At 45.2% G+C, this 15,692-nt stretch overlaps 1 protein-coding gene across 4 annotated transcripts in view; it reads right to left on the bottom strand.

The window, feature by feature from the left end:
• Positions 1-11,373, bottom strand: part of SMIM19 (small integral membrane protein 19) — a 28,019-nt gene extending 16,646 nt beyond the window's left edge. For 3 of the 4 annotated variants that reach the window (XM_066186222.1, XM_066186225.1, XM_066186226.1), the window contains exons 1-2: positions 11,198-11,373; positions 10,989-11,113 (exon numbers count right to left, since the gene is read on the bottom strand). In XM_066186222.1, the coding sequence (XP_066042319.1) occupies positions 10,989-11,113; positions 11,198-11,358 (286 nt within the window). In that variant the 5' untranslated portion in view covers positions 11,359-11,373. Of the gene's footprint in view, positions 1-8,905; positions 9,814-10,988; positions 11,114-11,197 lie in introns of those variants that run through there. The other variant, XM_066186223.1, reaches the window with a different exon arrangement.
• Positions 11,374-15,692: the final 4,319 nt, after the last annotated feature.

Below are 15,692 nucleotides of genomic sequence, written 5' to 3'. Positions count from 1 at the left end.
ATGGGGAAAGAGAACTGCAGGAAAAGGTTAATAATTGTAAAAAAGATCTGATGCTGGCTGCCACCTGAAACAACCGAGGAATTTTCAGTTTTCTTTTGAACAGACAATTTACTGGCAGGCTGGTACTTCTAACTTTGATCTTCCTTCCTTCCAACACCAGCAGAAGCTCAGTGACAGAAGTTCTGAAGCTTTGTAGCTCAGTAACAAAACACAGAAACCTCCCAGAATGTTAACTCAATTACAGTATTTTGGCAAGGAAGTCTTCCCTTTATACCTTGGGGAAAATCTTAAAAGATTAAACAGTGCATGTTTTAAAAGTACACACGCCTCAATTATTTGGTGTAACTCTTCATGCACCTAATTGCTTTGAGAGAAAAAATATTCTGCAATAACTTACTTGCAAGACTGAAAGAGTTCCTTGTTTCCCAAAGAAACAACGGTTATACGACCACGCTGATTGTCCCATACACAGAAATGCAAACTATAAGGCCAATTTCAACCTAATCTCACGCAAAGCATTGAGATTTCAGAGGTGCTCAATTCCTACAGCAGACTTGCAAAGTAAGCAACCAAGGCAGCCCCCTGAACAACACGTCTGCTTCTCAAACATCAGGGAGACAGCATGTTTTGATTAAATATACCCAAGAACTAACTACAAGGCAGTGAGAAGCTGCTCAGGCACTGTGCTGTTGGGATGCTAACAGCACTGCTGTGTAATGAAAAGAGAGAAAGAGAGAGAGAGAGAGAGAGAAAGAGAGAGAGAAAGAGAGAGAGAGAGAAAGAGAAAAGAAAGAAAGAAAGAAAGAAAGAAAGAAAGAAAGAAAGAAAGAAAGAAAGAAAGAAAGAAAGAAAGAAAGAAAGAAAGAAAAGAAAGAAAGAAAGAAAGAAAGATGCATAAGTTACTGCAATGCCACCAAAACCAAGAAAGCTGCAGGAAAGTCTCATCTTCACTAGTTCAGCTGCTCACAGAGCCACCTTTGAATCTATGGAGCAACACAGCAATGCCTTATGAGCCCATCACATCTTCTGTCTCTATGTGGGCTGAGGCTGACATTTCAGCAGGCAATTCTCAGGATTCATTAAAGGCACTTGGACAACAGCTGTCCTGTTTCACCAACGGGAATCTGGAAAAGCAGACATACAGTGCAGCACAGGTGGCCTCAGAAAACCCTAAAAAAAAATATGCTTCTCAAACCCTTTCAACAAGATCCTACCCAGGCAGGGTAAGCTAAGCACCGGCACAACAGGTCAGACTGCTGGTCCATTTGTTTGGGAATCCTGCCTCCTATGATCAGGACCAGATGCTTCAGAAGGTGGAACAGCTCAGGTAGTGAATAATGATGTAATTCCCCCAAAAGGGAAATTCCTTCCTGACCTCATCAATTAGCATGAAGGTTTATGTGCTTAATTTATTTTTAATCCTATTTACAGCAACTCTGGACATTGTCATTATATGTATAAATGCCCAAGCCTGCTTGGAATCCGACTAAACTTTTGCCCTTGGTAATATTGTGTGGTGTATTTATGCCTAATGTCATTTAAATATCCCTTTGTTCTTGCACTATGGGAACTAGCATTGCCATCAACTACCTCTGTTCCCCTTCCAAGAGCTCCTGCCTGCCTTACACCATAAATTTCCATGCCACACTATGCCCCGTGACAGGACAGGAGCACGACCTGAGGATCTTTAAGGACACAACTGAGCAACTTCTATCAGATATCTAGCAACATTGCTTTAAGCTACATTTCTGGGATCTGCAGAAAAGGGAAATCGGCAGCTCCACCAAGATTTCAGCAGGCCCTACCCTCTTCTAGATCTTGCAAGCTCTCTTTTGTGATGTCTTCCACTCCAGGACTGCCACCCTTATAAGCAAGATGTTTTGCTCTATGTCGTGCACTTTGAACCCCCCCTTCAAGATTCTGATACTTAGAACAGACAACAAGCATACTGTGCTCAGCTTCTTAGGGGCTGTACAGGAACCTCTCTGAGCAAAGAACTGCCCTCTCATCTCCATGCCTGAATAAAGAAAAACAGGGCCCAACCATGCAACACCAATCCCATTTTGCTCTTGGCTGATGTTCTTGCGGGCTGCAGGTTCCCCTGTGCAATAACTTTAGGGTACGTTGCTACTTTTGTTCCTTATGGATGAGCTCATGGCACATTCATCATGATAATCATGCCAAGCACTCATTAAAGCTCCAGTGCTCTCTGCTGTTTCTGCTCATACAATGTATGCAACATGCATCAAGGTATAAAGCCACACCTTCATTCAACAAAAGCTCGGTGGGGAAAAAGAAATACATATGCAAGCAGCAGATGAGAAAGGGAGACTCGTAAAGCACACTTGACATTCTGGATCCTCTTGTCTCCCCAAAACACAGTCCTGCTTTCAGTCATTACTTGAGCTGCATTTCCTTCTCTAAGCCTTTGAAGCTAAAACTTTGGACTCCACAGGTTCTCAGTCCGAAAGTCTTCAGGAAAGAAAGAGAGAAAGGCTGGTATCTCATGGGAAGATGGCCTCCCAAGGAGATGACAGAGTTTTTACAGCATCTGTGAGAAATACCACACAGTCATCACTGTTTTACCACAAATGTTGTGATTACAGGCTTGGAACTGGTGAGTTATGGTAAGAGAATACTTCTATGCCTCAACCAAAATGAAAATTACACCATTTCATATCTCTTTGGAACAACCTTCAGGCAAGCAAGAGGTTGAGAGAAAAAGCCTGTTCCAGCTTATGGTCCAGAAACAAATGGAGTTCTTTAATGATCAAAATAGCGCTAACAGAAGTGGTAACAGGCACCACTTTGTCAACAGTTACCTCATTAAATAATCCAAACACATGCAACTTTTTTCTCTATTTGAGTATCAGAGACTGATTAGTCAATAAAGTGATAGGTCTCCTAATGGCAGTAAAATTGTCCTTTTGCATGTTTCTCAAGGACCTCTCCATGATGTTTGATTACTAATAGTGATCTTAGAAACTCTGTTTCAGAGCATGGATCTTGACACTTTCTTTCCAAGAGGCCATAAACGTTTTCCTGTTCTTCTGCCTCACATGTGGAAAGACAATATACTGAGCTGGGTACTTGTACGATGCTCTTAGGCAATGCTCAAAAAGTGGTCCAAGCCACAAGGTTCAGATCACTGCCATACCAGCACCGCCAGGACCTCTGATCAGCCAGCAAGTGGTTTGCCTTTGGCTTTCCAGAATGTGCTGAGGTTGAAAGGGAAGACAATAATGATACAGAACAATTCTCCCATCAGCAGTGGCAAAAGTAATCTTGGAGGCATGGAGTGCAATGCTTTCACCATTCTGGGGTCATTACTGACTATGAAGTCAAAAAGAAGTGATATTTTCTCTTCGTCACACACAGAAATAGACTTTGGGTAAGGAGACTTTTTTAACAGACTCAACTAAGGTATTTTTGGTTGCTAGAATTCTCAATATGTTGTGATAAAATTAGCTTTAAATAAATGTACAATACAAGCAGTACATACTTTGTCTAAGAAAAAACCCGCTGGCCACTAACAGATCATGTGAACTCAGTTATTTAGCTGAGCTAAAAACATCAATTATTCCAAGCCTTATCTGACTGTAGATTCGGATCTGTTTAACAACAGCACTGCCACATATCAAAACGCATGACAACCCACAGCTCTCTACTAAAGCAAGGAAAAGTTCCTGCAAACAATGATTGCCACCATTTAACAACACAGTCACGAAGAAAAGAGGTAAGAGTGAAAAACCTGCACCTCTGCCTCTATCCTTCCAACCCTTCCCTGAAAAGGAAAAGCAACTCCTCCTCTTATGTCAGTCCACCCCTCCTTCCACATTACAGCAGAAAGGAATGGGTTGCCTTCAACTATCACTCCCTGATGTCCACCAACCAAAGCTAGGGAAGATGATAATCTCACTTTTTTCCCCCTGCAAGGTTTTCATCAAACAGTAAAAGTTCTGCTCTGTTCTTTCAACCAGTGTCACAGAATCTGGCTCTGTACTGCTTATCACCATGAACCAAGCAACAGCAAAATAGTCATTCAAACATCCCTAGTGCTCAGTGCTGGGTAAAGTTCACAGCAGCTGTCTGAGTCCCAGAAAGACATCTGAGAGAAGCACCATAAATAACGACATCACATGGAGTCTCCCATTGCACAACCCACATACATCTTTCCTGCTCAGGAATTTACGCCTCACACCCTACCTTGTCAGTCAAGAGCATATTACAAACCATGTTTCCAAGATGATCCAGAGGATATTTTGGAAAGTAATACAGCCCTCCTGCTGGCTGGGTCTTTTCAAAATACCTGTTCTACTCCATTATGAAAATGACAAATGTTGCTATTATCTTATCAAAACCATGGTCTTTCTCAGGAGCAAGCTGTGGATCCACATATGCACTTTATACATCATGGGTGTCCAAAACCAGTTCCAGCAAGTCTGACAGCCTGGCAGAAACTGAAGGGGACTACTCCTTCGAAAACTCAGGATCTAGGTTCTTCTTCAGATATGCAAATGTAAAGTATTTTCTCTGACTACAGTTTCAGTAAATCCCAAATTTGAACAGCCCTTTTCCATGATAAATTCATTTTACTGCTAGATTAAAATTAAGCCAAGTTCTCTTAAAACACTTCATTCCTAGGCATCTGCAAGGAGAGAATCACTTTTCAAAGCAGTGCCTGGTTATAATTGAGAAAGAAGATATACAGCTATTTTATAAAAATGAGAATTTTTTTCCTGGAGTTTTGCCACAAATTGCCTTTGAGGGCTTGGTTCAGAAATTTCAAAGTTAGTTTATTGTTTTTCATATTGAGAACTAATTCCTTTTAGCAATTCTGTTAATCTTGGAGTTTGAAATTATTTTTATTAAAGTAACGCCCAGAGTTTAGATATTCCATAAAAAGATCAGGAATTATTTTTATTAAAGTAACACCCAAAGCTTAGACATTCCTTGCAAAAATAAGGCAAAGCACCTTCATTCTTAAAAAGGTTCTTAGTCTTTTCAATGCAAACACAGATTTCACAGAGACAGCTGAGCACTGCGAAGTTTTATCAGCCATTTTTTAACAGAGACTTGGGGAAAAAGTAACTAAGGCAGGATTTTCTGCCTAAAAACATCATGAGCCTTTTGCTCCTAACAGTACGTGTGCCCTTTTTTTTTCTTCCTCTCTTCTTGCCCTCTGTTACAGAAGTAGCATTGATTTCCACTCCTTGATGTCAGATTTCTCATGAGACATTTGTGCTGGCTCCGGGCTGTTCTGCCAGCAGTCAGCACCTCTGGTCATCCTCCGTATCTCTCCCTCAGCCAGCAGGGAGTCCCCTCGACCCAGGCAATGCCAGTTTCTGGTGGAGCTTGTTAGACTCCAAAACACTGGATGATAGCCCTTAACTCTTATGCCACAACAGATGCGGGGCTGCAAAGTGAAGGATCTTACCTCCATCCTCGAGAGCCTGAGGCACTGAAACCTTCTGCTCTTCAGAGGCAGTTCTGTCTCAAGGACAAGATCAAGTGCTGCCTTTTGTTTGAGTGGTTACATTAATAACACCCAGGTTCCTTACTATGACTAAAACACAGTTTAAGTGTTTGGAGGGGAAAGGGAATGCCTTTTGATCACTAGTTCTGATCTGGAGCATAAGCAACCATGACCGAAGACTCCACTTTGTCAGCAAGCCTCCTCCAACTGCTGTTGCTCTTTAGGCACAACAGGCCAAAGACATCATGGATTTAATGACACGTTTTCAAACGTCGTGCTTCTTCCCTGTTGAAGAAGGCACGCTGTGACAATTTTCAATCTCTTTAATACAGAAATTAGAGCTGGTGCAAAATCTTTTTAATTCCTCCAAAAGAGATGTTAAGTTGCAACATCCCCACCTTTCTCCCTGCAGCGTGTATAATTTCAGCTTGCTCAATAGCAGAGGCACTCCTGAGTTCAGGAGGACTTTAAAAGGAGCGATTAAGCTCACGGAAGTAAGTTAACATGAATAAACTGCCCAGGCAACAGGGAAACATTCCAGAGCCCTGTGCTGTCACCAGGCTTTTGGCCAATGCTGCTTAATCATATGTGCAAAACATCAATTACAGAAAGATTCATCACTGGGTAGAATATTCTCAATTAATAGTTTTGCATTGCACTGAAGAAGCTTCCCTGCAAACTGTCCTCAGACAAAAGCATTGGGATGTTCTCCCAGTTCTCAGAGCTTCTACTGCCATCAGCAGTACCTAGTGGAACAGCGAAGGCTTCCTCTGTTGGTCTTCTCAATGCATCAGGCAATTTTGGAAGGGAAGTTTGAGAACCAGTTTAGGACCACTCGAGCATAACTCTGCTGAAATTCATAAATCATGTGGCTGGCTATAAGGCACCATGGCAGCTGCTGCTGCGCTCATCTGGGCTTGGGCTGCACATACCAGTTCATACTATCCAGGCACGTAACACTGGACTGAAACTCAAAAGGCTTGTGGCACAGGGGAGGATACTTTCACTACAAGGACCTCAGAGTTAACGACGTCTTCTTTAAACACAGACAACATGGCTTAAATATTTAAGACCCTCTTGAGCCTTGTCACAGAATTTATACAGCCCTATCCAAAACCCTTTGATCTTCTGTGCAGCACTGAGTAAAAAAGCTAGCCAGCCACATTTTGGGTTATGAGGAGAGAGATGACTTTTCCACCACTTAGCAGAAGATTACAGTTTTCACATAAGATTATACAGTCATGGTTGTAATGCCATCTGAAGACTGCATTTACAAAGATCTGACATTCAGCAGCTCACATGGAGACAACAGAGTGGTCAGATTCTCAATAACTTTGGAGTCACAATTGAGAGCAACTTGTCAATGATTTTCTGCCGTATCTTACAGACGTAAAGTTTTAACTCCTTAGAAAGCTTTCCCTCACATGCTTTATGTGATCAGACACCACTAAATCTACACATCATAATAGCTTTTTAAGCAGTATTGGGTAAGCTAGAAACAGTTCCCCCTGTACAGCATTCTCAAAAATAAATGTAACTGAAGATAACTTTGGCCCATTTTTTGTTAGGTCATAAACTTTCCCCATCTGAGACATCCAAAATTCTGCATGAACACAGTTCCACAAGAGTTTGAGAATCCGCTCTCGTGCACACCTATAAGCTTGACTACTAAAAATGGATGCAAAAAAAAAAAAATAATCTATTGTTTCTCTACCCTATCTGCCTTTGCTTTTAGAATCATTAATTAACGAGTAAAAATCAGTGCAGATATTTGAGGTAAAATTTCAAAAGCTGACTACACCTTCTTTCCAACACATTCTTGTACCGTACGGCTGAAAATATAAATCCCCCTGCAGAACAGCGTATAGTTTTCCTGAGACAGAACTTCCGTGGCTGCATTCAGCAGGAAAACAAACCACGACCTGCCCTTCACTTCTGGCTCAGGCAGCATACTTCAAACACCCCAGCACATGCAAAAGGCACGGGCCCTGGAAAACTTTTTGCTTTTGGTACTTCTCCTTATAAGCTTTTTGTTCTGGATAAGCAAGTTTGAGCACTGCCCCAGGTCCACGAATACAAACGAAGCCGCACGCTGCTCCAGATTTCCAAGCCTTTCACGGTGCTTTCAGCTGAGCTGAGAGGCAAGCCGTGAAATTACTATCTGCAGCCCGAAATACGGCTGCGCTGGTTAAGCGGCGAGGCGCGGGCTCATTCTGGCATGCTGCTCCATTGAAGCGAGCGGAGCCGCACCGGGCAGCTGCGGCGGGCAGCGGCGCCGGCGGAGATGCGCCATCGGAAAGGCTCCGTTCCCTGCCTGCCCGCCCGGGTGGGCAGGGCCGGTGGGAAGGAGGGAGGGCTCGGACAGCCACGAGCCCCCGTGCCGGGACATCGCTGCGGCGCCCGCGGCGCGAACCCGGGCACGGGACGCGCGGGGAGCGCTCCCACGGAGGACGGAGCGGAGAGCCCGCCCGGCCCGGCGGCGGCACGCAGCCCTCCCGCGGGAATGCAGCCGGACCCGAACACCCCTTCCCCGCCCCCGACCGTGCTTTCTCCTCGGGCGGCCCCTTCCCGCCTGGCCAAGGCCCCCGGCGAGGCGCCCTCTCCCCTCCCCTCGGCGCGGACGGGGCGCGGGGGCGGCGGGGGCTCGGGCGGCGCGGGCCCACTCACCGCCCGGCGGGCACCTCCGGCCTCCCGGCGGCAGCGGCGGCGGCGGCAGCGGCGGCGGCAGCAGCGGGAGCCGGCGCGTCCCGGAGACGGAAGCGCGGGAGGAAGTGAGGTCGCTCGACGGGGAAACGGCGCCGTTTCCGGGGGGGTGGAGGGGGATGCGGCCCGGAGGTTTCCCCCGTGCCCGGTGAGCTCTGCCGGGCGTGGATCTCTGTGCCTCGTAAACCCCGCCGAGAGACGGGGACGCGCCACGGAGCGGGGTCACGACACGGGCAGAGTAACGTGGGAAGGACACGGCACCGGCAGCCCCGGGGCTCCGCGCCCTCCCCGCTCCCCGTGGCCGCCAGCCCTCGGCCCCGCGGAGGGACCCCGCTGTTCTCCGCGGTTACACGCGAGGAGCTGTCACAGGGGGCCACCCTTCACCCAAAGGAGCCTTTTCATGGGGCAAACCCACTGAGCCTTCTGCCACTCTCAGTTCGGCCCAGGTCCCGTTTTACAGTTCCTACAGACACTGAAGTACAGATCATTTCAATATAGTAATTTGGTGCTAAAAGTCAAGTTTCTTAATAACCAAATCTAACCCCAGTAGTGTTCACCGCTACTCCAAGACTTAATATATTTCAGCACAGAATAGGTGAAAACCTCTGGACATAAACTCCCAGCACTCTGCTGGTTGGTCGTTCATCACAGCCCTGTGCTTTTATTCATCACTTGGCCAACTGAAGTTGTGTAACCTTAGGAATTACAACGTGATATGTCTTCAAGTAGTTTTCATTATTGGATGCTTTTATTAAAAAATAATTTCTGCAGAATCCTTTCAATTAACTGATTTTGAGATTTACCTAGAAAGAAACAATATCCGCAGTGTGAAGTTTTTTCTGGATAAGCTGTGAGCTGCTTATACAGATTTTTACAGACAGACCCATTCTTTACAGCAATTTCACTAAATTAAGCTAACCACCTTTGCTATTAACATTACAGTAGTGGCTTTAAATGTCTTCTAGACATGTAGTTCACTGTGTCCTTCTCAAAGTCTCTCCAGGAAAGGTTCACGGTATTGCATACACAACTCCCAAATAAACAGAGAGCAGAACTTTTCTGCACTACCACCAGTGACACTCTGGGCTCTCAAAGCTCTTCACCAGGCAGTACTGCCACAGTGCCTTCACTCACACTCACTGACTGTATTCAGCAAATTCAGCAATTCATGATCAAGGAACACAAGGGTTTCCAGGCAGATAGGTACTGCCTTGCTTTCTCTAGGGTGCTGTTGCCAGAGAACACAGGAGCTGATTTCCAAGGTGCCAGCAGAGAGAGAAATAATTTCAGACCCTGCTAAGACTGCACTGCCCTACCCGCAGGTTCCTCTGAGCAGGTCTGCCTTGTGCTGGGTACTTTCATGCTCAGTGTTCCAGTGGGCACTCTCTTTACCTCACAAGGCCTCAGAGAAAAGCTGCTAAGAATAAAGTTTTAGGGACAGTCCCCTTCCTTTCCCCCTTGCCTTCAGCTATGTGTCAATTAAAAAGCATTGAAAATAGCTCCACATTGACTCTTAAAATCAGCACTGGATATACGTCCTGAGTTCCTACAGAACTGTGGGCTTCATTCCACTGAGAGCTGTACGCTTTCAGTCTGTTTTGGTGGCTGCTGCTGCTGCTGTTCATACTTCCTTGCTGAAAAAAAGAAACACCAATCAACACCGAATATACAATTTATTCTGTACTATTACTATTATTATATTATTATTACATACATATATATGTATACATACATGTATGTATATGTATACATATATGTTTATATATGTGTTCGTGTAACTATGACAGCAATTAAGAAACAGATGTAATACCAGAGAATGTAATTTCAGCCACACAAGCGGGAAGTTCCAGTCATCATGTGGAACTTCACCTTTAGAGTGTGGCCTTGTAAATGCTGAACAATAGGGTCACAGCCAAATGCCCATAAATCAATGGCAGAGAACTATGATTCCATTCAGGTCCTTTGATTAAAATAAAAATAAATAAAATTAAAGGCTATGGCTTCAGAAGTTCTATTACAGATGACCTGAACAACTCAGTAGTCACAAGGCTGATGTCTGCATTTCTCATCTCCTCCACAATATACAAGCCACAAGCTAACAATTATATTGACTTCAAAGTTAATCTGGCTAGCAAGGCAAGGGGCGATCAAAGAGTTGTGTGTAGTGCTACAAACACCATCAGTGAATACCAGCAGGCATTCCACCGTAGAAGGAACATCCAATTTCGTTCCTACAGAATGCAATGGCCTGGTGTAAGAATCTTTACGTCAAGTCCTTGCGTTTAAAAGGTAGTTTCAGATCACTAAGGAGTTTTTTGCTGTATTTCCTCTAGGCATGCATGTAGGGCGATGTGAAGCAAGGTCATGTGTTTTTCTGAATTGGACCACTGGAATACCAGGGGCTCTTTCCTGCCTCCATCCTGACCCTCGGCAGTAAGATGGGAACAGCAACACTTGTTGGGACAATAAAATTCTCATTTATTTTCAATTGATGTGGGTGTCTTACTCATGATTCCACAGTCCTCTCAACTTTTATAAATCCGTCCATGTTTTGAAAACATCCAGACCTTCCTAGCTGTTTCAAAGTGTAACGCAGGATTCGGGATTCGTTCTGACGTTTGCTTTAGGATAATGGCACAGCCGCTCCCGTACTTCCTTCTCGCAGCAGTCCCGCGGCCCCGCCGGGGCCGAGCCCCTGCTCACATGGTGCCCCAGCAGCGGGGGCGTTCCCACTGCACAAGGCTCGAGGCCAATCCCTTAGGAACGGCCCCCGGTAGCGCGGGGGAGCCCCCTCTTCCCTCTGACTTACCGATGGAGTACATCTCCAGCTGCTGCCGCAGGCGGATCTTCTTCATGCTGTCGTAGAAGTTGGGCTCGGGCGGCGTCTCGGCGGCCGGGGGCAGGGTGAAGATGCGCATGATCCTCCTCTTGTTCCTGCCAGGAGGAGGGGGCGCGGCGGTGAGAGGTGTCCCCCGCCCCGCGGGAGCCCCCGCCCGCCCCGCCCGGGCCTCCTCTCACCGCCGCGCGTAGACGAGGAGGGCGAGGCTGGCCAGCACCACCAGCAGGTACACGTTGGTGGCCTCGTTCCACGCCTCATGCACCGAGTAGTCGATGGCGCCGCCGTCGCCCAGCGCTGCCGAGGCGCCGCCGCCCGCCCCGCCGGCCCCCGCCGCCGCCATGAGAGCGCGGCCGGCAGGGGCGGCCGCGGGAAGTGACGTCAGCCGGGCGCCATGGCGGGGGGGCCCGGCGGGCGCCGAGAGTCGTGACCCGTGCTCGCCGTAAACTGTGCCGGGGAGCAGTAATGCCGCGGCTTGCCAAAGTGTATGCACAGTAAAAAACTTTGAGAGTAGGCGCGTCGGATTTGTGGGGACGCCACCCGGCACCTGGCCTTGTGCAACTCTGAAACAGACCATAGAATCACAGACCCAATGAGGCTGGAAAAAACTTGGGAGGCCATCGAGTCCCATCGATGACCGAACACCGCCTTGTCAACCAAACCATGGCACCAGGTGCCACATCCAGCCTTTCCTTAAACACCTCGGGGAGGGCGGCTCCACCACCTCCCTGAACAGCCCATTCCAGTGTCAAATCATCCTTTCTGTGAAGAAATTCCTCCTAATCCCCAACCTAAACCTATGCTGGCGCAACACAAGACCAGTCCTCTAGTCCTGTCGCTTGTTACCATGGAGAAGAGGCCAACCCTCATGTGGCCTCGAGCTCCGTTCAGGGAGCTGTAGAGACAATAAGCAATGTCTCTTTCAGTGTGTAGGTACCGGCTTGTTGCACGCTGGGTAACAAATCCAAATTTTCTGGACTGTCGTGGGGCCCTGGGGTTCCTTCCCACGTTTTCATTTCCCCTCCAGCTAGCAGACCCTCGGGGAGAGGACATGCAGAAGGGCCACTTCTCTCCCAGGGACATGGGTGCCGGAGATATGACAAGGCTTTTGGTTTTGCAGTGCCAGCGTCCGAGGGAAAGGCACAGATATGTGTGGGGCCAGAAGTGTGAATTCAGCAGCTCTGGGAGCCTGGCAGGCGCGGAGTCATCGGGCTGGGCTGGTGCTTCTGCAGCGGCAGCGGAATTACGTGGAATGTAGTTCTGCAGTGCGAGGTGTCGAAAAAAAAATAGGTTCAGATTGTCATGAGCTCTTGCTTTTCACATAGGAACTAAATGTGACAGTTTAAATTTGTCAAAATAGAAAGAGTACTTTCTGAAAAGTTTGCGCCTTTGTGTGTGTGTGTGTGTGTGTGTGTGTGTGTGTGCATGTGTGTGTGCCAAAATGGGAGTTGCTGGATATTCAGGAGCTGGAATAACATAGCTTAATTGATAGTCCCTATGCTCCTGATGCCAAAAGGCACAATTCTAGGATTATGCTTTGGCAGAGCAAGTGTTTCAGCTCAGAACCCTGAAAAGTTTTCTTAAAGATATGCAGGTAAACCAGGCTGCTCTAACACTCACACAGACTTTTTCCTTGACGCCTGATGTGGAGTGTTGGAGCTACATGAGAGGTTAGGTGTATTTTTCGCTAGGGCCTTCTGCTTCTTTCTATCCACCTCTGTGCCCCTGATACTTCCTTTTACCATAGCTCCCTTCAGATACTAGAACTCTTACAATTCAGACATCAGCTATATGGTCCATGTCCCTCTGCTTAGCACATATTTGGGGTATGTGCTTGCGTTATGGTTATCCATCTTCACCCTTTATAAGACAATCAAGGGGAAAACCCCAAATATTTTTAGGACGTGATTTATCTAACCTATGTCAAACATTCAGAATCATACCTCCTATGCCTGGGAAATGCTCTTATCCCTTCCTGAGTGCAAGGAGTCTAGACACCTCATTTGGATGGCACTTGCTTTGCAGATGTCTAATCAGTCTGGGGAAACTCCATCCTTTGGGGACCTGTGTTCTTACTGCAAGATGTTCCAAGTCATTCTCTTTCCATGGTATGGAACAGATTCATTTTAAGAGGCCTTAGATCAGGACATAAAAGAATATGAGTGAAAATTACAACATAAAAAAATAAAAATCTAAGGCACTGGTGTCATGAGAAAAGTTCCTTGCCCCACATGGTGTGGGAAAGGAGGATAGAACAGCAATTAGACATAATTCTAGGTCATTAAATTGGGATGGCACCCATGCACAGAACTGTGGAAACCACTAAGAGAGATTAAAAAAAAAAAAAAGTCACTTATGCAACATGACAAAAGACAGTTAATTAAGCAGGGTTTCAGAGGGACTTTAAGCAGTTTCTTGTGAAGTTGAGGGGTTTTGTTTGCTTTTTTAGTATGTTGAACTTTTCTGCTAACACGCCTGACAAGAAAGCATTACACATCTTTGAAGAAAATTGGAAAGAACAAATGTAAGTAACTTCAGTGCTCTTTATATTGCATTACTGTCTCTAGACCTCAGCTGAGATCAGACTCCCATGTTCAAGGAGGAGAGAAACTGTATTTAAGCTGTAACTGAAGGCACTTTTTGTATTAATCCTGCAGCTTGCTCTGGACAAGCCAGGAAAGGACTGGGATGCCCCAGGACTCTGCACACAGCCTCTCATGCAGAGGAAACCAAGGCCTGCATCCACAAAGTATGACCTCAGGTCCTGGGATTTTCTCTGCAGCCTTCAGCACATAGAAACAGATTGCCTCACTAGCATTGCCCAGTTCATTTGATTTAATGATATGCTTGATTTAAGACTTTGATTATCCACCTGCCCCCAATCTACATGACAGGCAAAGACAGATTTTCTTCTTCTAGATACTCCTGAATTTAGTAAATGTGAATCAGTGGATAGGATTGGGTTAGACTGAGAAGCACAACAGTTGGTGCTGCCCTGAGTGTGACAGCCTTGCAAACCTGAGGGAAAGGGGTGATCTTCCCCTTACTTGACTGTAGAAATAGGAGTTCTGGGGGTGCAGGCCTTCTGCATGACTTCCTTGAAGAATGTGGTTCAAACAGCAAAGTTGGTTGACTCTTAGGCCTACAGGTTAGCTTGCCTGGTACACTGTTATTCCTTTTAGAGCTTGGGCTTTTGTTTCAGTCTTAGGCTCCTAAAGCACATTCGTTAGTGGGAATGCAAGCTGCTCTTGAATTTGGTCAGAGCATAGTCAGGCCTTGCAGTGGCAATTCTTGTGAGAAATTGTGTTACTTGTCCATGTAGATTATGTGCCATATTTATCTGTGGCTTGGATGTGGTGGGATGGGATAACCAATACTTGTTGCTGTTCATGCATGAAGACAGAAACATGAAGACATGTTTTATATTTTCTTATACAAAAGCTGCATGTAGGGAAAGGACTGTCATTTTGTGCTGTGCCTTTATAGCATCTGACCTACAGGATCCTGGCCTATGACCAAAGCCTGTAGGCATCAAACTAATAATATGTAATAATAATATATGGCACTGGCATAAGCTAAATGATTAATGGAGACCTAAGACAACATGACCCAATTTCAACATTACGGGCAATGAGCCTGGGGGGGGTTCAGTTAGACACAACACCCCATCCTCCCTCCATCTCAGGAATGAGCTCTTAGGGAGAAAATCAATTGAAAACCCCAACTTTTACAGAGTCTTTGTTCATTCCACAAAGATATCCAGAGTGTACTTGATAAAAGTATTCATTTTAGTCTCATAGATTTATCCAGAGAATTGCTGAAAAGGGTCTTTCAGCTCTGCAGGGAAAGAATTCACTTTCCAAGTCATTAGCATCCAGCAACTACTAGAAATTTGACTGAGAGCTACTGAATGTTATCAGTTTTGAAAATCTTTTACTGTATATCCAAAATGTGAATGCTGGGTCAGTAAGCTTGGACTTTTAAAAATTTAAAAATTATGGCCAACGGATCTGTGTGTGTGCGTGTCTATATATAAATATATAATATTTAATGCATTTTGAATTACTCAGAGCTAAACAGAATCAAAAATTGCTGAGACATAAATATCTCTGTAATGTAAATATATTTACCATTTAATCCTGATAAATATTGGATTGTAGATTTCTGAACAGAGACCGACAATTATTGGAAATCATGTGGTCATCTCAAGTATACAGTGCCTCAATTAAAACAAAACCACTAAATCCTTTCCCTTTTTTAAAAGTACCATCTAGCATATAATTTATTTTGTTGGACTCTACAAATATACACATTATATCACGCTAGAAGAACTTGAGAACCACTTTTTTCTTGTTCCCAGGGTCTCTTGACTGTTGGTAAGACATTACAGTCATAATGATAGAATCGGTTTACAGTTGCATATTTCTGCCAAATAGCTCACAAATTATATTTGGCAAACAACACTGCCTCTGTTTCACAAAGATAATGGTCTGATGTTTTGTTTATGTGGCAGCAAGGAAAATATTATTTTAGAGCTTGTGACAGAATTTCAAAAACTTTGTGTGGTATTCTAAACTTCTGATACATTTAAAAGTTACCACTCTAATAAATACAGAGTAACACAGATTTTCAAGTGATCCTTCAAAAAAAAAAAAAATCAAACAAATGTTCAATTAA

The sequence above is a fragment of the Chamaea fasciata genome, unplaced genomic scaffold (assembly GCF_029207755.1).
Source record: "Chamaea fasciata isolate MVZ Bird 193981 ecotype frontalis unplaced genomic scaffold, bChaFas1.0.hap1 SCAF_6, whole genome shotgun sequence".
NCBI lineage: Eukaryota > Metazoa > Chordata > Aves > Passeriformes > Sylviidae > Chamaea > Chamaea fasciata.
Note: the sequence above shows the minus strand (reverse complement) of the source record. Positions and strands in the feature narration are given on the sequence as shown.